This window comes from Parasteatoda tepidariorum, chromosome 4 (genome assembly GCF_982258835.1).
Source record: "Parasteatoda tepidariorum strain Cologne lab strain chromosome 4, Ptep-v5.0, whole genome shotgun sequence".
Lineage (NCBI taxonomy): Eukaryota > Metazoa > Arthropoda > Arachnida > Araneae > Theridiidae > Parasteatoda > Parasteatoda tepidariorum.
The window spans coordinates 98,997,735-99,023,018 of record NC_141758.1 but is presented as its reverse complement, the minus strand read 5'-3'; the positions used below and the strand labels follow the sequence as shown (position 1 = coordinate 99,023,018).

At 29.6% G+C, this 25,284-nt stretch overlaps 1 protein-coding gene across 3 annotated transcripts in view; it reads left to right on the top strand.

Moving 5' to 3' along the window:
* The window catches only part of LOC107449997 (serine/threonine-protein kinase pelle), a 34,814-nt gene that overhangs the window by 1,916 nt on the left and 7,614 nt on the right, over positions 1-25,284 (top strand). For 2 of the 3 annotated variants that reach the window (XM_087161794.1, XM_087161795.1), the window contains exons 3-12: positions 2,059-2,241; positions 9,553-9,656; positions 13,168-13,343; positions 14,213-14,343; positions 15,578-15,750; positions 16,654-16,730; positions 18,836-18,947; positions 19,225-19,343; positions 22,648-22,837; positions 24,334-24,399. In XM_087161794.1, the coding sequence (XP_087017920.1) occupies positions 2,059-2,241; positions 9,553-9,656; positions 13,168-13,343; positions 14,213-14,343; positions 15,578-15,750; positions 16,654-16,730; positions 18,836-18,947; positions 19,225-19,343; positions 22,648-22,837; positions 24,334-24,399 (1,331 nt within the window). Of the gene's footprint in view, positions 1-1,346; positions 1,445-2,058; positions 2,242-9,552; positions 9,657-13,167; positions 13,344-14,212; positions 14,344-15,577; positions 15,751-16,653; positions 16,731-18,835; positions 18,948-19,224; positions 19,344-22,647; positions 22,838-24,333; positions 24,400-25,284 lie in introns of those variants that run through there. The other variant, XM_087161796.1, reaches the window with a different exon arrangement.

Genomic DNA, 25,284 nt, shown 5'->3' with positions numbered 1-25,284 from the left:
TAAAAATATTAAATTTTAAATAAATACAATATTAAAAGAGAAAATGTTTTATTGATGACCAATAACAGGGGTCTGTCCAGACAAAATTTATTACCGTTTGACGGTACCTTCACAAATTCAACTTTAGGAAAAACGCTAATTTCACAAAATACTTTCTTAAAATTTTATTTTTAAATCCCTTAAGAAACGATAAATCCATATTTTTGTGTTGAATTTTTAATATAATTTTTAATTTTCACAAAATAGGTACCTCTAAGGAAAACCTCGACAGGCCCCTGAATAATATTGTCAATAGATGAATGCAAAGCACATCAGAGCATGTAAAGTTGAAATTTTAACAGTTAAAAAATGTTTGTGCTAGACACTTAGTTCTTCCATTTGAATTCTCTAACAACGTAAATTTTTTTTGTATGCATGGCATTCAATGCAAAGAAAAATTCTTTTTCATTACTATTTTGTAAATTCCAAATATTTAAAAGTGACTAATTTTTTGCTCATGTGATTGACTGAATGTTTAGCCGAACATTCGGCAACATACTTTTGAAAAAGTATTTTTCAACAAAGTATTTTTTTAAAAATTTGAGTAGATTTAATTAAAAATAAATTAAAATAGTATTTTTATCTCATCCTTAAGGATGTGTTTTCAATATATTTACTAAGCTCTAAAATTCATGTATTCTCAAATTTATGTTCTGGAAGACAGTTATATAGTAATTTTTAACTTTATTTTATTTTTTATAAACTTTTAAGTGTAATTTTTCTTTATAAAATTTTACTATTTATGAACCAATAAATTTTAAGCTGCTTTTATTTTTTAAAAAAATGAGACGAAACTTTATTTTATTTTTAGAATTTGTTTATTAGTCAATTTTTTATTATTTTTATAAAAAATAGCTAAAATGTTGAATTTCTTAAAGTTTTTTTTTTTGTTTTATTAAAGATCTATTCAAGATTTCTGATAGTTTGGTTTTGATTCAAATATGACTTTCTGTGTTTTTACGTATTATATCATGCACATTATATATCATGATAAAAACTTCATACCTCTCCCTGTCCTTGGCACTTTTCGGAAAATTTCTGAAATTCCACTTAATTTACCTTTCCTACTCCTATTAAGATTTCCACCAAATACCACTCAATAATTACCTCTCCTCTTTTGGAAGCGAACTTCAATTGCATTATTATTCTATCATTTGCTGCATTATTACTCTATTCTTTTCTGCATTGTTACTCTATGCTTTTCTGCATTATTTCTCTGCTTTTCTGCATTATTACTCTATTCTTTTCTGCATTATTACTCTATGCTTTTCTGCATTATAACTCTATCTTATCGCACTTTCTTGCAGAAATTTGTCCCCCACATAGTGGAAGTTAACTGTTTTATCCAGTTATGATTAGGAAGTGTTTTGTTCCTTATCATGTTCCTAGGAGGAAGCCGTAGCAGGTTAGTAGCATGCATTGTTATCGGCAGATATTTTGGTAAAGTTATACATATTTCGGCATTCTTTATTCGTAACACATTCTAAGAAAAAGTTAAGATATAACTTTTTTTTTAAATTAATTTTTTTAAGATAGTAATATTTTTGTAGTTTTAAACAAGCATGCATTTCACAAGTTATTTAAAAAATTTACAAATTTTTTTATTTAAAATTTTTCTTTAAGAGATTAAATAAACTGTTACAAATAAATAGTACATAGTTGGAAATTATATTCTTGTTTTGAAATCATTAACTCGTTTATTCTGATAGATATAAAGAACTTTTTAGGACCGTTTGGAACGAGGTGCAATTGAAAAACTGTTTTTTTTTATTTTTTTATAGAAATAAAGAACTTTTTAGGACTGTTTGAAACGAGGTGCTATTGAAAAAAATGAACATCATAACTTTTTAGCATTTTTGAAGCTTGCTTATTAATACATACATATACTGGTGCATATGCTGTACCGGCCTTAAGCAAAAGGTTTATATTTTATTGATAGGTGGCCTTTATTCTTTATATATTTGATGTCTCTTTGATAGGTGTTCTTTATTCTTAATATATTTAATATTTCTTTGATAGGTGGCCATCTGCAGTACGATGTGACAACTTTGATACTAATTGGGCAGTCAGTGTATCGAGATAAAAGTCCCACTTCAGAACTTTTAAACAAGTTTAGTGAGAAAAATGGTACTATAAAGCATCTCTTTGTTCTCCTGGCCAAAATGGATCATCAAAGGGCTATGTCGATTTTGAGACCCTATGGTAAGTATTTTTGTGTGTACTATGTTTAAGGTTTCAAATTTATTTTTTGTGTAAAAATCTAGATATAATCAAGTCTCTAAATACTGTTTTCTCAAGAACATTTGAAAGGATCTGTAATACGGGAAATTAATTGTATGTGGCTATATTTTGAAAAGTTTAACTGGTTAAAGTGCTTGTCATAATTTTCAATTTTGTATATTAAATATTAGTACTAACTCTTTAGCTGAGACAGAAGCTCTTCATTAAAATGATTGCTAAGTTTTTGAAGTATTACAAATAATTATAATTACTGTATGCTTCTGACTATCTGGCTTAGTACAAAGAAAAAGAATAATCGATGCATGCAAATATGAGAAATATTAAAGCACTCATCTGTACAGTACGCAAAAAAATATACATATATATATATGTGTGTGTCACTCTGAATAACTTTAGTTTTAATGATCGGATTTTAACGTACTAAGTACCAATCTTAATGGTTTCCAAAGGTGACTTCAAATATGTTAATTAATTAGTGCTAACTATTAAATTATGAAATCAGACTCAAAAATGCTCTTCTTCTGAGTAAACATGATTTTTCTTTTATATTTCAATTCCTAACCCTCCAAATAGGGGTTTAGACAAAATTTCGAAAAAATTGAATTAAAAATCGGCATGCTAAAAAGTTATATATACAGTAGAGAACCAATTATCCGGGATGCTCGGGACCATCGCTATCCCGGATATCTGAATTTCCCGGTTTTCTGGATCGACCCAAAAGTGTCGATAATCGATGTTTTATCGAACCTGAAGTACAAGGAAAAAGTGTAATGCATAAAGTAAGAGAAAAAAGAAAGGTACTCCTAACTTTAAAAAGAAAAAAAAAAATGGTAGAAATATAACATTTAAAAGAATAAAAAAATTTGCAAGTTTAGACAAGAAATAAAGTTTAAAAAATACAAAATTCTCATATTTATTTTTTAAAAATAATTACGATTCCTAAATTAAATAATATAAACAAAACCAATGATTAAATAACGCAATATATTTTATACCTGATTATACGGGGGGAAACGATAAAATAAAAGGAAAACTTATTAATCTAAATAAAAACACTTGAAAATTATCGAACCGAAACGATAGTTAAAAAAAGCACTAGCATAAATATTAAAACCCGGAACAAAGCAAGATCAACGGAATTCAAGAAAAAAAAAACCTAATGTGAATAAAAGGAATTAATTTATTGAGTGCGAAATTTATCGCGAAAAGAAAAAAAATCAAACGTAGTGGAATCAGCAAAACAAAACTGCAATCTGCTTCATAAAATAATCCTATGTTTAAATTAATAAACAATTCTCCTTTTATTTTATTTTTTTTGTTGATAAAAACAAGATTTTTAATTACAGCAGATGTGATTCCACACCAAGAAAAACTTGCAATTGATACCGCTCTTCCAAAGAATGAGAATTTATTCAAAAGAAAAAGATTTTATTTTTATTAGTCGATGTCAAATAAATATATTTTTCTCTTTTCTTTTTCTGTTCACTGATATGCATGCAATGCATTTTCCCCACCCCCCTCGTAAATCAAGCAGAAAACAAAATCAGCATGCCACACCCTTGAGTTTGATTGACGGCCTAAAGGAAAAAATAAAACATTCCTGCCTTCAAGGTCACGGAGGAAATGACGTTTCTCTGGGTAAATGGGGAAAAAAAATTTCCCCTTCCTTACATTTTCCTCTACTTAACTTCAAGGATGAGTCCAATTTGCGCTTTTTTCGTTATAGTTTAAAATGGCGGGAAAATTGAGCAAAATTTTTCCCAGTTACCTGGATACCGGATAAATGGTTCTCTACTGTATTTGGTATCCACTGTTTTCATCGCAGAAGAAATAAACCTTACATTTGCACCCCTTACATTTTGAAAATTAAAATTCCAAATATGTAAAAAAAATGCATGTTTATCAGTGGCGTAGCGAGCTTAACTCGCGCCCGGGGCACAATACGCTTTTAGCGCCGCCCCCCCCCCCCATTCGAAAACCATATAATATTATATGTAAAATATACTCGCAAATTAATAAATAAATAAAGTAAAATAAATAAAGTCATAGACTCTAGCTAGGCTTTAAATTTGAGACAAAAGATGTAGTTGAGAGAACAAGACTAGATTTTGAAATGTATATGATCATCTAGAATTAGTTCAAAAGATACCTTTATTTTACATATTTATAAAGAAATATTTTAAAAACCACGCAGTTTTAAAACAATAAAAAAGTAAATATTTATTATCTCTAAGGAGATACATATATTTAATAATCATATGATTATAATACATTAATAAAATTAATTACTATTATGTCTAAATTTTCCGTGCTTTTGATGAAGCAAATGTATCAATAATATCATCAAAATTGATCATTTAAAATTTTTCTCTTTCCACACTTAAAAATGCTAGGTCACTTTGGCGATCTGTCAAAATTAATTTTAATTTGCTGAATGAACGTTCGCAGCTGGCAATTGATGCTGAGATAGTCAGGAGTATTTGAAGTGCCGCTCTCAGATTTGGAAAAACATCTTCTCCATTCGAGATTGATTATAAAAGTTAGAAATTCTAATGGAGTTTTAGGTTCAATTTCTTTTCTACTGCGGAGTAACATTTTGTTGTCACATATTTTGATAAAAAGTTCTATTACATTGAAATCTGTTTTATAAAATTCACCCAAATTTTTACAATTTTTTTTCAAGGTCGTTATCAAAATATCCTTGTTTAATAAATTTTCAACGTCTGGCAGAAATCCAAAGTTGAAATTAAGGTCACTTAATCGTGTACACATTTCTTGCCAATTCTCCGGGCATGTATTGTTGTATCCATATCCCATTTTTCACAAAGAGACTCCGCTTTTTCTATTGCTTCTTTACAGAGCTTGTCTCAAATTTCGGCTAGTTCAGTCGCTAATGATTCAAGATCATAGAACACTTCTCTAAAATTCATTCTAGCATCTTGTAATCTGAACTGCACACGATCAATCCTTCTTAAGATTTCATACCAGAAATGAACTAAAGTTATAAAACTAAAGGTTAGTATTTTTCACAACAGAATTGTAGCTTCACTTCTGTTGTCACTTGTAGTGGTAGTGTGCTCTACTAATCTTTCTAATAGTTCTTTTATTTTCTCTAGCCCAGAGATGATAAGGCTAACCGCTTGTATTCTGGCGCTCCATCGCGTTTCAGATGTGTGACCTGCCATCACAGCAGCATTATCGTAACATTGTGATCTGCAGTTTGTTAATGAAATTTCATCGTAATTTAATTTCTCTAAAATTGTATTTTCGATCGAGACTGCATCTTTAGCATGTATTTCAATAAAACTCTAAAAAGATTCTTTGATGGAAACTTTTTTATTGATAAAATCAGCATCTACATACCTACGACTTGGGACATTTGTTCTCGATGAGAGATATCAGAAGTTGAATCAAACAAAAGTCCATAATATTTATTTCTTTTGATATCGTTTATTAGTTGATTTCGAACTGTAGATGCCAGAAGATGAAGGAATTCATTATGAATCTGTGGTGACAAATATGAGAACAAAAAATTTTTCTGTTAACAAATTTTTTCATACTCTATTCACTTAATAATAGAATCGTCGAGTAGATGTAGTAAGTAATCTTATTTGATTTATTACTTACTAAGAATGCCTTGAACTTGAAAGGTAGTAACATAGTGAAATATACAATATAATTTATGCTGACATTAAACTTATATATAACATTTAATATTTAATAACATTTCATTTTTATTCTAAGCAGAGCGTGATGACAAGGAAGCAAAACTGAAAAATACACGCCCAAACTAACTTAAAAGTTACTATTTCGGGTATTTCACTAATTTTTCGCGGGCTTCCACAACCTGTCGCAAATGTCACGGATATGTACAGTCACGGAAAAAAGTATCCGGAAAGTAACAAATAATCTTCTTTTTTTTAAAAAAACAGATAATTCTCAGGCACACAACAAATACGGCGTTGTTTGCGCCCTTTCCTAGAAATGACAATACGCTGTATTTGTTGTGTGTCTGAGAAGTATCTATATTAAAAAATAGACGATCCTTTAGTTGTTATTTTCCGGACACTTTTTTTCCCGTGACTGTACATATAAGTACATTAGAGTGTTATGGTTATCGTTTTAAAATAACAAGCGTAAGCTACATTGCTTTTATACAAATAAAAATAAATAGATTTCTGAAGGAAAGAATGTTTGTACTTTGTACACTGCAAATATTTATTTTAACATATTATGAGATAATTTATGTAACCACACAGCGTAGAAGGAAGTGCTGACAGACACAGGTCGTGTTAGACAGACACAGGTCTGCCAGTAGAAAAGACGTGCCATTTTGTATTATGAATATATTATTACAGTTTGATTTAGACTATTAAAGTGACATTATGAATTAAATATTATGAATAATATTTATGAATTTGCATTTATTATATTACACTGGCACTAATTTAAAATATATTTTCCAAAAATCAATTATAATAAAAAAAAATTATCCAGCAATTTTTTGTTTTGCGAACCATTTGGCGCCCCTTTGTGAGTAGCGCCCGGGGCATGATGCCCCCCCTTGCCCACCCCTCGCTACGCCACTGATGTTTATTCAAAGTAACTATGTTTTTGTGTCTGATTTCATAATTTAATTAATAGTTAAAACTAAATATTTAGCATATTTGAGGTCACCCCCAGGAACCATTAGGATCGACACTTAGTATGTGAAAATCGGATCATTAGAATGAAAGTTATTCAGGGTGATATCTTTTTTTTTTTGCACACTGTACATTTTGTCTTTTCATTGCTATAACTTTTAACATTTTATGATTCTGGTTATTTGCAATAGTGCGTCATATACACCAAAAGTCATGGAGGTGAGGCGTAAAAAAAAATCTATTGGGGTCATTCCATGAAAAATGAGAACAAAATATTAAAAAATTAGCTTTGTTTACTTTTACTAAGACTAATATTCAACTGTTACAGATTCAATTTATTTAAACTTTCTATTCGCGCTAAAGAAATTTGTTCCTGTGGCAACAGTGTGTCAAACATTGCTGTTCTGCTAGACTCAGAATGTGTAGGCAAAACTGTTTTTTAAGGATCATCTTTAACCCCTTAACAATCGGTTAATTTTCAAGAAAACGGTCATAAAAGTGCCTATTTTTTTAGCCTTTGTATTTGTATTACGTATTTGATTAGTGCTAGTTTCTAGTTTAAAATAAACTAACATCTAGTTTAAAATAAACTAACTATCTACAATTACCTTAAAATATCCTGGTACTGCCACCTGGTGTGTAAAATGAGAAATAAAATGTTTTCCGGGCAAAAGAAATTAATTAATTTTATTCTTATTGGTGCGTTACTACTCAGCACTCCAGTCCGTCAATATCACGGGAGCGAGAAATAGAGGGCAAAACCTCACCCCGTCATTTTCACGGGAGCGAGAAGGAAAGGGTTAAGCCATGAAACTTCACTTTAGCCAATTAATCAACTAGAATCCCAGTTAATAAATTAGATCAAGTTACAAACTGTTCTTAGTTTCCTTATTCTTTAGTGAAATTGAAATAATTTTTTGTGTAAGAAATAAACAATTACGTAAGTTACGTTTCAAAATAACATCGTGATACTTCTTTTCTGTTTTACACATGACACAAAAGATGAAAATTTTTCAATAACAATTCAATGAATTGTTTAGTTTTCAAATTTTGTTTTTAAGCATCGATTTAAAATTTAAAAAAAATATATTTTGAATAATTGAAATCTTTAAAAAGAAAGTGATCATTATAAAAAATTATAATAATGACAGTAAATATTGAGTAAGTTAACTATTTGAGTTATCTTTTTTGTAATTATGCATTTTTTTTCCTTTTTACATACCTGCCAAGTCTCCTGTTTTTTTAACGAAAACTCCTGTATTTTATGACTATCTCCTGTTTACCAGTATATTCTCTAATTTCTCCGTATTTGTTGAAATTTAAAAAAATAAAATTTGATGATAAAATATCCATGGCAAAAATTCCTCAACAAATGGTGCTATTGAGTACTGCAGCATGTTGAGTGTTTATAGTTTGGGTTATTATAAATGATGGTTTAAAAAAAATCTTCTTTAGATTTATAAACATATTTTTTACTTTGCTATATGTAAGTGCTTATATTATTTCCAATTTTGAATTTCTCTTTTTGACTTACATGGTTATGCATGACGTATCAAATCTTAATTCTTAGCCTAAAAATATCACTAGTAAAATCTCTTATTTTATTTCTCCAATGTTGGCAGGTATGTTTTTCATTTTTGTTACTTGACTTCTTATAGTTACGTTATGCACTGGTCACGTAGGAAGAGGGAATGAATGGGTAGCACTGGTCACGTAGGAAGAGGGAACGAATGGGTATCAGAACAGGAAACAAATGAAGGAATGTCAGAAGAGAAGGAAGAGGAAACGAATGAAGGGATATCAGAAGATGAAATGCAGGAATCTATTGGTAGGGATAGAGATAGATAATGTGAATGTGTCAGAAAGCAAATTTAGGGGAAATAGGAGGGGGGGGGGGAATGCAGGCAGAATGATGCTTGCCAAAATAGTAAATTCCTATTAAATCATTTGATCCAATTGCATATGTATTTTGTGTTGGGGACAGTAAATTATAATTTAAAGTCCTATCGCAAGCTGACAAAATTTTAAAAGATTTAGCATTAGTGAAGAAACAGGCAAGCATCAAGAGTTCTACACATTGAATTTGAAAAAAAAAAGTCATAGAAATAAGAACAATGCAAATAAATTTTGCAATGTAGGAAATTTAGAATTACACCTGGAATAGAATTATAGTTCTGTTATTCATAGCAGTAGTGTTTCTTTATCAGAGTTTGTTCAAAAGATATGTAATTTAATGGATATTAAGGCCAAATATTAAGACTTATTTTCATACTATAAATTACTACACGATTGAATTTTTAAAAATGTTTACTTAAGATATATATAATTTAAATTGAATTATATTGTAGGAAGGCAAGCATTGAAAATTCTATATCATTGTACATGCATTGTAAAGAGATACCAACAATGCAAAAAAGAAGAAAAAAAATAGACCAAAAATTCTTTCTGCATGCAATTGTAATCATATCCTATTTTACATAAAGCACATTTTCTTTCCTGTCTCAGTCAGCAAAGTAGAAATTTATTTTTGAGTTATGGTTTTTGATTGAATGAAACTAGTTTAGATAGCAGATTTTAATTTAAGAAGTTAGCCTGTCTCCATTTTAACTATTTTCATTTAATTCTACAGTTGAAGAAAAATACCACATCTTTCTACGCAATGATAGTACTTATACAGTTGCCAATATGACCTGTTCAAAGAAAGGGGATATACCAAGGCCTTCCATTTCACAGGTACTTTAATAGATCGCATTTTGGTTATACTCTTGGAATATCCTTGGAATTAAATGATCATTTTTTCAGCAAATGTTCCTCTCTCATTTGTAATTTCAATTCTTATTTCATAACTGCCAAAAAAACTTAAGGAAATAAATGAACGATATTTTAATTAATAAAAGAAAATTTTCAACTACAAATCATCCAAAGCAATCTAAACCAGTTTAAAAAATATGAAAGGATAGAAGGAAAACTTGAAATGTGTGGATGTGTGCGTCTTATCGAAATATGTGGCTATATCAAGTGGCCAAGTCTAACTATTGACATAAAATTGTAGGGATAAAACTCAGTATTTGTTGTAATATTTTCCACTTGTAATCCATGCAAAAAACTGCATCCTGTTCTTGCAATGTTTTATTGAAGAACTAGAAAGCAAATTAAATACTTATTATTTACTCTTATTTATATAGTTAGGACTTTAATTACATTTTGCTATTCTAAGTGTAGTGTTTTAATTGCAAATTTTAACTTTTGTGAATTTTTTTTCAGGATTGAGGGTAATATATATTTTTCTTTTCAGTAGAAAAAAGTCATTCACCAATACTTTCCCTAATTTTTTCTCCGAATGTGCGATTCTATCGCATTTGACGACGTGGCGAGTTGCTAGCTCGGGCTGTACTTTCAGGGCCCATGTAGATTACCCACTTCTATAAAATTTGGGGAAACCCCTATGAGGCCCATGTAGATTACTCTCTTCTATACCGGGTTGGCATGTCATTTACCATGGTTTTCACCATCTTGTAAAAAACCTGTTTGTTCCATGTTTTTTACCTTCTATAAATTTTTTTTTCGCTTCTTCAGAAAAATTACTTCAAAAGAATGCACTTTTACTTTTGTTGATCAGATTCTTTCATGCTGCCTATTTTTCACCTTATATCTATCTATTAAGATCAACATTCAGTGTTATCAGTGAAGTCAAAAGCCACTGCACTTCATTTTATTTTTTTCTTGCATCTTGCAAAAACTTATTCTGTTTTTGCAATTTGTCGTTAGTTATTAACTTCTTTGAGTTTTAACCCTTTCAGGACGGGAAGCGAAAATGCCTGCTTATCGCTGAAGCCGGCAGTCTCTCTTGCGAGTGTCTGTCCAGGGCCGGAGGGTTTTTTGCTGTTAAGCCTAAGTCCATAAAATTACAGAAATATCAATGCGTTGTTTAATAATATTCTGAAGAGTATTTAAATGGCATATGCTTTACATATATTTCTATAGATACTTTATTTACTTAAGTTATTTCTTGTTTAAATATATGTTTTACGCATTTTATTTTCATCATGTACTTATCATTTAATAACTTTTAACATTATATATCTGAAAACTAAATGTATGACTTAAAACTCTTTTTTCGTATGAAAAATTTTAAAACACAAACATTGCACTAAAAACTGGACCGGAAATCGAAATACCCAACGCTGTAGTGAAAAAAAAACCCTCCCCTGCTTACTGTAAGCAAATACAACGTGCGAATTTAAAGAGTTAAAGTTAAAAGTATTTCTTTTTGTTAATCTTTATCTGCAAATTTATTCTTAAATATGCAGATATTGATATTATATTAAGTTAAATTATTTAAAGTGTTAATTCTTATCAAGTTAAATAAAAAAAAAAGTTTGGTGTGACCTCAGAATAATGGGAGTTTTTCAGTACTCTAAATGTTAAAATATGATTGGAACTAATACCATTTTTTTACTAATAGCATTTAACTAATAAACATTTTTTGAAAAAATGTTTATTAAATGTTTGTAATAAAATTTTATTTATCAGTTTTGATAAAGTTGAGAGGGAAAATGATTCCTTAAGCAGACTATAAAGTATAACTTTTCAGATAGTTGTTTAATTTTGTAAATTATAGCTAAGTTAATTTTTCTTCTGGCTCTTTTTTTAAAAAATAAAATTCTGTCCTAAAATTGTCCTGATTTTGTTGTCTTTTTTTTTTTTTTTTTTTTTAATTTTTAAATATTTTTTTTTTTTTATCATTTCTTCCTGATTTTCTATTTGAACCATTACAGGACCTGTTTTTGTCTTACATTTTTTTTTTAATGTTTATCATATATTGATTTATAAATTAACCTAACTTTCGGCCTAAATAAAACATTTGTGTATTCATATATTTTCAGTAGCCTTCTGACTTGATAATAACAGTTTTATCTTAATATCTAATGAATACACCATTGATATTCCTTTTTGTTGTTCTGAATTTTGAAATTTTTATGCATAAAAATTTTTTTTTTATACTTTTAATGCATTTAAACAAATAATTATTTAAAAAAATTTTAATCTTAAAAATGTGCAGGCAAAGTAAAATATTTTTTTTTCTCCCAGTCATATTTTATGAAAATAAATGACAAAAGCTTGGTAAGATATATCCTTATTTTACCATACTCTTATCACTACTCCATATTTATCAATGGCTCAATTATTCTTTGTAAAAAACTAAGACAAAATTTTTTTAAAAATTATTTTATTACAAAATTCCACAATTTTACTTATTTGAGCTTTCTGGTTAATCGGTTATTCAGTTATTTCCTGTACATAAATACAGCTGTATATAAAGTTAAGATATATAATGATTTAGTACAATAATGTGATTTTAATTTTTAATTAATGGTTATTTGCTCATAGTGAATATCTAATACATTAATCAGTTTTCTAAGTTTTTAGTATTAGGAAGTATCATTTCACTTAGTTATGTGAATAGTTTGTTTCACAATTACAATTTATGTGTATAGCTTGCATCATATCACTTGTCCAGTGGTTTGTTACTTGCTGATATACATATACTTTACCCTACAATAAGAAAATGACACTGAGTTTTTGTAATTTTTTTAAAATTTCTCAAGAAATACTTAAGGAATTATTTTATAACTAGATATGATTAGTTCATGCGACTATTAATACTTAGCTATAAGATTTAAGGCTTTCAGAGGTTTGGGGGACAGACAGTAAATTACGAAAGAAAACAAGTATTTTGAACACCCTATGTCAAAAAATCTATCTTAAAAACAAGCTTGTAACTTGTATTTAATTACTTTAGTTGCTATTTTTAATAGCTGCCTGGAGTAAAAATTTACAAAGATATGGGCATTTTTAAAGAAAAAAAATTAATTCCTTTGCCTTGCATTTTTTTTTTCTAAAACTTTATAAATATTCACAAAGAATTATTTAATTTTAAATTTACAGTATTATATGCCCGAGTTTATATTTGCATTATTTTTATGCACTCACAATACAACGACCTTGTGTTTTACTGCCCTTTATCTTCCAGGTAATGAATCTATTGTAATTAGTCTACTGAATCTACTGTCATGAGTCTACTGAAGAAGAGTTATTTTTGTAAAAGTGTAGCTTATAGATAATTTTTTTTTGTACATATTCAACTTATTCAGAAGGATCTTTAAAGCTAAAGCAACATTAAATTTTGTATTTGTACTTTTTAAAGAAAAAAACAAGAAACAAATTTGTTATTTTTATTTAGTTGTTATTGTCCTCAACTCAGAGTTATTCATCTGCATCTCATAAGTCTTCTGTAAGATCTTCTTGCCAAGGAAAAGGTTGCAGTAATTTAGACAATTTCAATCAACAATTTAGTGATCTATCATTAGATTCTAAAGTGCTAAATGTCCCGAAGGAAGAATCTCACTGTATGAAAATGTAAGTATTATTATCGTAAATTTTAATTTTTAATATTTTGCATTTAAGGATGAGGGAAGTTTCCTTTCTTTTTCTTGTTTTTCATTTAATTTGTTAAGAGTAAGTAGTGTGAAGAATCTCTAAATTGGTAAAAAGATGAGTTTGAAAAAGATGTTGTTTTCTATTGAAATACTTTTCACATTGGAATTCTTTTAAAAAGTTTTTTCTCATTAATTACTTTAAATTTACAATTATTATATCTGTTGTTTAAATAACTCAAAAGGAAAATTTTCCTCACTTGGATGATAAAAATTTAAAAGATCAGAAAAATTCAATTTTTCATAAAAAAGCTTATCGTGATTGACATTTCAGAAATGTAAATTTTTACCTTCATTGCACTAAAATTTTAATTGGGCGGAAATTTTATGAAATAATGAAACAATCAAGGCTGCAACTTTACTTCACTCAACTTTGATATTTTTCTGGAAAATGTGTGTCCTCAGGGTGGTCATGAAAACCAGAAATTATCAGGGAATTTTTTTCTTAATTTAAATTTTGTTTACCATCCATTATGCCAACATATTTTAGACGGAAATTTATTGCCAAAAGGTTGAAATATCAAGAAATTAGCAATGCTTTGCATACAGTAAAATAATAACCTTATATGCTCTGTTATAACCATACGTGGCAATACTTTTCCTTTCGTTACTTGTGACGGAAGTAAAAGTAAAAAGTACTTACTTTTACTTTGTTACTTTTTAAATTTAGTACTTTTTCTTGTTTTTTCGTTGTTTTTTGGAGAAAAAGTACAAGCGTTTTCGTTGCCCATGCAGTACAGAAATGCTTTTAAAAGAGGCAAATATTGATTTTTTAAAAATTTTTTTATTTAGGTCGCCAAATATTAATGTGGTGAAAAAGCAGTATTCTGATTGTAAAGAGGAATCAATATCAGATAATTGTCTTTATGATAATGCTTGGAAACAAGGAAAAAACTGCAAAATGCCTTCCCAGTATGCATTTGGTAAATTTGATTTTAGCTAATTTATGTGAATGTTTTCCTGTGAAACAGATCACTTTATTGTGTAACACATTTTTGGCCAAAGGTGATATCAATAAATACTTTTTATAATTAATACTGTGATGTGCATTTTTTTTTCTGGTTAGCAGAGATTTTAAAACTATAAATCTAAAGTAAGCTTCAAAAATTTATACAATATTTTTTCACAAAAAGGGACAATTTGAGCATAAGACCCCAAAATTTTTCCTGTCATGCTAACCACTTTATAACAAATTTTCATTCATAATTATGAAAATTAATTTTTTAAGATCAAAATATTTAGTAGTGTTTTGAACTAAACTCTTTTAAACTAAACTCTTTTAAAAATATTAAGTGCACAGTGAAATGGATCCAAATATATTGTTCAATATTGATTTTTTAAAGAAAGATTCTAAATGTTTTTAGTTAAAACATGATAAAAGTAATACAAACTTGGACCTTCACCTTTACTTCAAAAAATGGAGTATACTAATTCTTCATACAAAGTTTCAAAGAATTCTATGAAATTTTTTTTTAGTAATGCATATTAGTGTAAACAGATTTTTTTAAAAGCAACGTTTTGCAGAAAATCCTTTCGAAGTATAAGTAATTGCCAAAAAATGCTAAAACTATTAATTTTATATGAATAAAATATGTAAAAATCATTACATTGACTAGAACATTGATTCTAAGTAATCAGTTTAATTTTATAATGAAGTATAAAATTTCCCTATTGTATAAGCCTTTTTTTTATAATTTCAATATTGTATATACCTTCATACAAAATGTAATTTATATATATATATAGAATTAAGTTGTATAGGCATTTTAAAATTCCTTTTATTTAAATTTCGTAAACTCTTAACTGTATGCTTTTCTGGGTGATTATACTCCTAAAAGCTATTGTTTGTCTAAAGTAAGAACTCCCCAAGCCATTTGTCTGGACCCGTTACTAATTCAATTAGGGCTGTGGGGTCATTGTTTAGGACAGGTTTTGGCAAGAGAATGGGAATATTTTTCTTTGGTCTATTATATTACCCCTAGAGTGAAGAGAAGCTACCCTACCTGAAATGCCTTATTCTTTTTTCCATAGCAGCAGATGGCCTCATGCTTTGTGGTGGGGGGAGTTCTTACCGTAGACAAACTATAGTGTGGAAAGTTTTGCCTTTTTAGAGGTAGCAAAAGAAGAATTATAAAATTGTTGTTGCGTGTTCAATAGCTTCTCCACCTGAAGAGTGTTTGTTGCCAGACGTAATGCGCATACCCTTTAAAGATATCTGCAAGGCCACAAAGGATTTCAGCAAAGATAGAGTCCTTGGAAAGGGGGGATTTGGCACTGTCTATAAGGGAGAATGGAAAGGAACGTCTGTTGCTATCAAGCGCCTCATGCCAGTGAGTCCTTTTTTGCCATTCATTTAACATAATGTATAGGAAATGTGTAGATTTTATGTGTGATGTATTTACAGTAAAACCCTGTTTAAAACAATAATATTTTTGGGACTAAATAACTATATTGTTGTAGATGGATATATTGTGATATCAAAGGCGTACATATTTTTGGAACAAAAGTATTTTTTTTTCCAATTTTATATTATTTATGAACAACTTAAAAATGTATTTAATAGATATATTTATCTATGCTTTATTTATATATACACTTGTGCATAATCATGATTACAGGTAATCAAAGTATATGATTACAGTATGAGCTCAGATAATCATATCTATGTTGTACAGTGCACTAAAAAAGAACAGACCACCTCTGAATAACTTTTGACCTAATGATCCGATCCTCACGCTCTAGCACTCAATTTCAATGTTTTTTTTTTGGGGGGGGGGTGACCTCAAATATGCTAATTAATAAGTGCAGACGATATTTTAGTTTATGGAATCGGATGCAGAAATATACTTTCTCAGAATAAACATACCTTTCTTTCGACAGATTGGGATTCCTTTGGGTTTACTTTTTGCCTGTATTTGCTCATAAAATTTATTTTCCTATCATTATTTATTTTATTACTATATTTTTAGCAAAAATTTCTTGCAGAAATATTTATTTAGTTCTGAAATATTCAATCAAACACATTATTCAGATCATTTATTGTGAGTTATAGGTTGACTGTACTATTGAATTACTGTTTTTTTCTCTCACATAGACGAAACTAGCGACGAAAACTTCGTGCCGAGTCATGTTTATGATATGATATGTCTGGGGTTTATAAGATTTATTATGAGTTGTAACATATAATTTACTGTTGTAACATATTGTTTACTGTTGTCGTGATTTATTTTTAGCGACAAAGTTCTCAAGGGCCCTCTCAACAGCTAGTTAGCTTGAAGCAATCTTTAAATGAATTAAACGTTTTAAAATGGTAAGCTGCTACTTAATTTAATGATTAACTTCTTTATAATATTTTTCATAAGGTTAACACTTTTGATGTAAAATCTTGAATCTTTTATTTAAGTTACCGTTCATTTGACTTAGGAAACATGGAAAATATGTAGATTTTATGTGTGAAATATTTACAGTAAAACCTTATTTACAACAACAATATTTTTGGGACCTAATAACTATATTGTTGTAGGTGGATTTATTGATATCATTGATATATTTTTGGAACATAATTTTTTTTTAAAAATTTTATATTAATGAAAAATGTAAAAATGTATTTATTAGATGTGTTTATATATGTTGTTGATTATGTTAAGTTTGTGTTAAAAAGAAGGTTGCTTTCCCCCTGTTATCTTTGGGAAAAATATACTCCTGAGAAAAAAAAACTTAATACTGCAGTTTTCGAAGAGTCGTCCAACTTCACCTTCCTTAAGTGTAAAACTGTTTGATTTGTTAATGTGATCTGTGTGATCATTCCTGACTCATGATAAGGCTTAACATGAATGTTAATGAAATCAGGTAGAAATTACATTTGTGAATTCTGTTAAATACGGGACAAATTTTCTAAAAGGGAAGTGCTTTGGATACTCACCTATCTGAACGATATAGATGTATTGAAATCTGAACAATGTCATTTATATAATTGACATTATATTAGTAAGGTAAAAAAAGTATAAAACGAATAGTGAAAAAACATTGGATGAGCATTGGATTACTATTGTAGTAGAAGGAGTTTTTTTACTAGTGGTTGTCATTGTAGCCGAAGTTCACTGTATTATAGTTTTTTAAAAAAAATTTTAAACTGTGTAATAATTATGTGTGTTGGTTCTTTCTAGTCTTTCTTTTAACCTGTGCTTTGTAATATAATAGCTCCATTGAAGATACTTACTTCTCTATGAAATTTTTTTAATAAAAATTTCACCAAAATCTTTCAAAAATAACAACATATTTTTAGTTATTTTTATTTTTTAAAATTATTTTGTTTACATATTTTTGTATTTTACTTCATTTTATTTTTTTATGGGTTGATAATTTCTATGCTTCTTCTCTTGTAAGAGCGTAAAAATCTGTAAAAGGAATTTTTATTATATTTTAGACTACATGGATGCCTTTCTTTAATCCTGAAAAAGACAGAAATCGGTTTTGAACCAAAATAAACTGGACAGATTTTGTCCTTCAATTCTGAATAAAAATTTTCAAAATAAGTTAAAATTTGAAAAAAAAAATTTTTTTAACAGAATCTATAAAAAAATTATTTTAATTTGCTAATTATATTTGTATTTTGCTAAAAAAAAATTGAGATATAATTTAAAAAAATTTCCATAGGAACAAAAAAATCCACAATTGTTGCGAAAAAGAAGAAAAAAACTTCATTTTTGAGAACTATTTGACCAATTTTATGCACATTTTCTATTTTATCTTCAAAACAGCATTTTTTAAAATATCTTCACATTTAAAAAAAATATTAGTACACTGCCACTGCTGTTTTGGGTGCCCAACTTAGGTTACATTTTTTTAAATAGTAAATTAAAGGAAGAGACCATATAATAGATTAATTTTGACAAAAATTTTTAATTGCAATACTTTATTTTGTCAAAATTAATGAAACCCTTTTTTTGTTGAGTATTTGATGAAAAAAGCATTGAACTCAATTAAAAATTTAAAAAAATGTGGATTATTGTCTTAAAAAAAGGGAACTTTTTCCAATCAATTTTTTAAAATGAAATTTAATGTGATTTCTACATTTTAATCTTTATGATGAGATGAAATTAACAATGGTTCATTACAATTCACTAGTTTACGTGTTTGATATGATTTTATCTATGTATTCCTTTTCTGCCTAATTTACAACACATCTTTACCAGTTCAGTGTAATGAATAATAAGTGAGATATTTAAATTCTTTAAAAAATTCAGCAAAATTCTGAAAGTTGTAGTATTTTAATGCCTTCTATTTATTATTAAATATTTTGCAAAAAGTATAGTAGCCCTGTAAAGCATGTTAGAATAGTTCAGTCTTTTTAAGTAACTATGAGATTATTTTCTTATACTTTTTTTTTAAAGTTTATTTTAATTTGTTCCTTAGCTGTCGTTTTGACCATATATTACCTTTGTATGCTGTTTCACTGGATGGTGAAAATCCTTGCCTAGTTTACCAGCTCATGGTTAATGGATCCTTAGAAGACAGGTTGTTCAAGGTATTCTTCGTTTAGATTCTTTTAATCATCCCTAAATGTGATTCTGAATCAGAGGACTAATGAAAAAGTTTGCCCTTTAAAAATGCCTAAAGAAATTTTGAAAATTAGTCCACTGATACCACTGTTTACCGCAATGTACAATCCCTTTCTCACATTAATTGAATAACAACAGGCTCTGCACTGAATTACTATAATTTTTTTGTAATTACTCTGTGTATGCTGTGTGTAATTATTTGTTATCTGAGTATTAACTATTTTTGCTTTTTTATTTGTAAAGAATAAAACCCCTGCCCTGACCTGGTCTCAAAGAAGTCATATAGCAGAATGCGTAACAAAAGGTTTAAATTATTTGCACACCACACCTGGTAAACCACTTTGTCATGGCGATATCAAGAGGTAATTTTTAGTTTTTGTATGCATTCACTTATGGTAATGTTTTACTTTTTTTAGAGGATAATACATTTCTTTCAATGTCTTGTTACAATACAATACTTCATCAGGGAATTTTTAAATCTGAAATACATGTTTTCGAAAATGGACATAGTTCAAAATGCGTGACTATGAAAGTAGACGAAGGTTGAACAGGGTTCCCACGGTCCTTGAAAGTCCTTGAATTTTTTTTGTTGCTAAATTTAGGTCCTTGAAAGTGCTTGAAAAACGTCTTAGGTCCTTGAAAAACTTGATAGGTCCTTGAATTTGTCCAATACTGCCGGCGGCCCTTTTTATAAAACACCCACGGATCTTTCTGTTTTGTTCCCGAGCTCTCTCATGTGGTTTTTAACGCCACCGTTTCTAACCGGGCCTAGCGTCTTGGTGTCTGCCAAGCGCGCGGAGCACACCAGACAATCAATGCGTTCGGGGCGAGACTCCACTTTATCTTCTGTCGCATATGCTTAGATCTTCTTTTTTTCTTATCGAAACTGGAATACTCTCGAATTTCGTAACAATATGTACCTTGTAGTTTTCAATAAATTTGCCGTTTTACCATCCGCACTTGTCCTTACGTTTGCGTCATTTCAAAACTTTATTGTAAAGCGTATTCGCAAAGGCACGGCTTCGTATTTGTGTTATGTAGTTTAGACTAGTTATGCCTGGGAAGTGCTATTTTAATCCCCAATGGATTGATAATCAAGCTTATAAAGAATGGATTTTATCGATGCCCGAAAAGAAGTTCAGAGCCAAGTGCCAATTATGCATGAAGGAGATCGATATCGCGAAAATGGAAGAATCTGCTCTGAAATCACACATCAAAGAAAGGTAAAACAAAAAAGCAGTCTCATGCCCTGAGTTCTCTTTTTCCAAAGACATGAACATCTAATTCATCTGGTGTAAATACTCCTTCAACATCGTGTGCCCCATGTGAAACAGAAACTTCAGTGGCAGAGGTAACATTGTCTTCTTATCTGGTCAAAAGGAATGTGCTTGATGCTGAAATTCTCTGGAGTCTGAAGTGCATCACTAGTAATTATTCATGTAACTCCTGTGAAGGGATTAGTAAATTGTTCTCCAAAATGTTTGCTGATAGCTGTATAGCAAGACAATTTTTTTGTAGTGCCACAAAGTGAGCCTATTTGGGCTCCTTTGGATTGGCACTATACTTCAAAGGGATTCTTATAAATGAGCTGAAGAATGTTGATTGCTACACTGTACTCTTTGATGAGACGTTAAATCAGTCTCTACAATCTAAGCAGATGGACATTATGGTAGGGAATTGATAATAAAGTTTGCACTAAGTATCTTACCTCCCAATTTATGGGTCATGGAACTGCAGAAAATATTTTATCCTCTTTTTACAAATGCATGGATGATGGTTAAAAGCTCTCTAAAATACTTCAATTATCCATGGATGGACCCTATGTCAATTGAAAATTCTATTAGAAGCTTCAGTGTGAATTAAAGGAGAAATATTCCCACCAGGTCATATTCATTGGCAGTTGTGGATTACACATAACGAATAATGCTTTTAAACATGGTGAAAATGGGATATGTTCCTTCTAATTTTTATTTTCAGAAAGAATTGTTGCTGCATAACATTTAGAGAAGGTTGTGTAAATTATGGATGAATAATTTCAGAAACGATGTTTAATAGAGGAGAGGAGGGGGTTATGGAATAGTCATGGAATATGGAATACCTAAGATTTAGCTCTGTCTTTCATGCAGCCTTCACATGGAAATACACAGGATTAAAGGATTTCACCATTAACACCTCATTACCATTAGTTATAGATTGTGCTGAAAATGATTTTGTGAATTAATATGTAAAACCAGTAGGGTTGTTTTTAAAAAAATATAAGTTTTTGTCCATAATACATATACTCTCTTCTCTCTATATAGGCAAAGCATTTAGGTATTATATTTGAAATTAATTATTGCCACAACAAGCATTGTTGCTTCTAGTAAAATAGAGGAGAATAATTTTTAAAATTGGTCTTAGATTAAGGTCCTTGAAAATTTTGTTGAGGTCCTTGAAAAGTCCTTGAATTTCAATCTCATCATAGAGTGGGAACCCTGTTGAAATGTGTTTAACAAAATAGTCAAAGCGCACAATACGTGTTTGCGAACGTGGACATAGCTCAAAATTTTTGTTTATGAAAATGAGCATAGCTCAAAATGCCTGTGTATGAAAATGAGCAAAGCTCAAAATTGTATTTACTAAACTGAACATAGCTTTAAATGTGTGTATGCAGAAATAGACAGAGCTCAAAATGCATGATTACGAATATAGACGGAGTTCGAAATGCATGTTTAGAAAAATTGACAAATTTTGAAATGTGTGTTTATGAAAATAGACAAAGCCAAAACTCTGTGTTTTCAGTTTTTGACATAAATTTAGAGACTAAACTGGAAAAAGGCCACAATTTTGAGGTCGGGGCCGAGTTAGGTGTTGGTTACAGTAACTAAGTACAGGCAATTACCGCTATGTAATCTATGACTACATATGTGCCTGACTAATCGTAATCACATCGCTAAACGATTACAGGTTTTCACAAGTGCATGTAATAGTGATTACAAGTAATAAAAATATAGGTTTACAGTATGAGCTTAAATCATCATATCTATGTTGTACATTGCGCCAAAAAAACCAGACCACCCTGAATTACTTTTGACCTAATGATCAGATCTTCATGTTCTAGCACTCAATGGTTTAAGGGGTGCCCTCAAGTATGTTAATTAATAAGTGCAGACAATATTTTAAGTTACGGAGTCAGGCACAAAAACGAATCTCCTTTGAATAAACAGAACTTTTCCTCAATGGATTCAGATTTCTTACCCACAAAGCTGTAATCTAAGAAATATGGTCACAATAATTTGGTCAGGAGAACGGTCCACAGTTTTGACCCCTTAATGCGAATTTTACTTTTTGTGTATTTCACCATCAAGTTCAAGTGTATTAATTGGAATCTATTGAGAAGCACTTACATTGTTTTTTTCAATTGCATGTCAGAATTGTAGTTCTTTATCTTCTGGTCAAAGCTAAAAGGCTTGAAGCAACTAATTGGGAAAATATTTAAGTGTTATCAAACAATAGCAGTAGTGATTTCTGCCACTTGGGGGAAAAAATTTGCTGTATAAGTTCTGTTGCATTTGGAAAGCCCATAGGTTTTTTCCAGCATTTTGAATTGCTAAGCGAACATCATTTTAAAAATAAACTTTATGTTTTTAATTAGTTTGAGAAATAACATCATGTTGTCTTTTGCAGTGCCAATATTTTGCTGGATGGTAATATGGATGCGAAAATCGGAGATTTTGGTCTGACTAGAGAAGGGCCGGGATGTGAGGATACCCACGTGAAGGTTTCCAGTGTTCATGGCACTGAATGTTATTTGCCATCAGAGTACTTGCGCCACCGACACTTATCACCACAAGTTGATATTTTCAGCTATGGAATTGTATGTAATCTTATTTACATTTTAATATTATCAGTATGATAAAATTATTTGTGAAATACGATATTCTTGGGGTTTAGTGGTTCAATTCAAATAGTGTAACGTTAATGCCTATTTTTCTTATTATTTTCTGTTATGGAGCGTGCAAATATTAAATTGAATTATGCAACTCAAAAATGAAGATTTGTTGATCTAACATGGATTAGAGAAACACAAATTCTCAAACAAGGATTAATTAAACCCCAAGAGTATCATTTTGGCATGCCTCAAATATTATGTACTGAATGATTAAGAGTGTCAGTCGGATTCCACTTTTTCAGTTTTTTGAAATTTATTTCTTTTAGACTACCGCTTAAAAGCAGCACATTCTAAGTGTGTTCAGAATCAAGTCTTTCGCAACTATTCAAGCTTTGTTGAAAACCTGTTTCTAAAAATTTCAAAGGAATATTATTCTTTTTTTAATTTGTTACAGGGGTTGGACAAAATAATGGTAACACTTCTGTACTTCTAACTAATTTTTTCATATTTCTCAAGAAATAATAGTAGAATTACTTAGTTTTAGTGTTTAGGTCAGGTGATTCCTCGTACATATCAATGTTTAAAACTCTTAAGAGGTTTGAGGGACCACCAATAAATTAAGAACAAAAAATAACGTTTTTGAACACTCTATGCTAAAAAATAAAGCGATAGGCTTGTACGTCATGCCAATTAGGTTGATCATCTTATGAAATAACTGCACAAAATTTCGTAAACTTAACTGAAATAATGAAAATATTGGCATTTTTTTCTTTGAAAAAAACGTTTCTTACTATGACTGTAGAACTATTCAATAAAATTAAACAACTAAAGCTTAACTCAGATATGAGAGCAAAAATCAATAATCTATTATCGGTTTAATCAATAAGTTTTAAGCCCAGCTTTTCTTTTAAACTTTCAATATTCATCTACTTTGATAAAGTGCAGGGCTTTACTATATAATAGGTGAATAAGTTGCCTATAAATTTAATTTGTTTCCGTTGCTTCTTTTCCACCAAATATCATACTTGTTCACTTTTGATGAAGGCAGTGAATATAACTTCTGCAAAACTTTTATTTTTTTGCATTTAAAAGGTCACATTAATTGTTTTCATATCTTGCTTTTTTTCCTCTAACTCATTATAGGTATTGATTGAGTATGTTCACTTTTTGTTCACCATTGGCACAAGAAGTACATTTTGATTGAACTTTCGCTAAGAGTCAACCATAAGCAATTGCGTTTTATTAGTCAGTGTAGATCTAGTATAACAAAAAAAGTACAGTAACAGGCTATGGTTCACTCTTTGCACAAAAAGTTTTGTCGTACGGTAAAAGTCAATCATGAGCAATTCCATTTTATAAGTTAGTGTAGATCTAGAATAACACAAAAATAGTGTAAATGGCTATGGTTTACTCTTGAACTTCAGAAAATAGTTCTAGCTAAATCTAAAGTTTCATTTATTGAAGTTATTATTTTTTTTTAGGTTTTATTAGAAATAGCCACAGGATTACGTCCTTTTGACCCGAAACGATTGGAAGGAAAAAGATTGGTATGTGAACTTACATGTTAGATTACATTATCTGCAAATGGCCCATTCCATAGTGACGTGTGTGACATTCGGAGTCACTTTACAATGTTTTACAATAAAAATACCCTCTCCTAAAATTGATGGGAAAAGCTTGTTAATATGGTTTTGTTATGCATGAGTGACAGGACATTTTAGTGTAAAAAGCATTTAGTTTTAGTTTTTGCTTTAAATAGAAAACGACTTTAAAGTCATGTGACGTGTGTGACGATTTTGTAAGGAAAATTTTCAGGTTGATCTGCAAATTAAATTTTTTCTGTGATTTATATTGATATATAATATTTATTTTAATTTAAATGGGTAATAGATACTTCATATAATTTCTATCAATCACTGTTTTATTATTTCAAGTCATGCATATTTAATTAAAAAAAAAAAATGCTTGTGACGTGTGTGACTTCAATTGTGACGTGTGTGACACGTGCAAATAGTTATAAAATTATTTATTATGAAACTTAGGCAATAGGAAAAACTTACAAATTAATTGAGTAAAATAGGTAAAATAAGGTTTAGCAGCATATTTTTAAATAAGAATATTGTAATTTATAGTTTCTCAAAGTAAAATTGTCCACGTGAAGTAGCTGGAATCGGAGGATCAAGTTTTCCAATTACATTGCCAAATGTATAGTGGGCAATGTCAGGGTTTCTTGGCCATTTCCAGTACTTTCCAGATCTAATCATACAAGAGACTTCAATTTCTTCTGTTTTTACAGTTTTCACTTCACCAGGATACTTTTCTGCGTCATAAGTCACAAGCACCCAATCTCCTTCACTGTAGGTTTCACATTCATTACTTCGTGCTGACTTAAGAAGTTTAATATTTCCTTCAGAGGAACATTCAATTACATG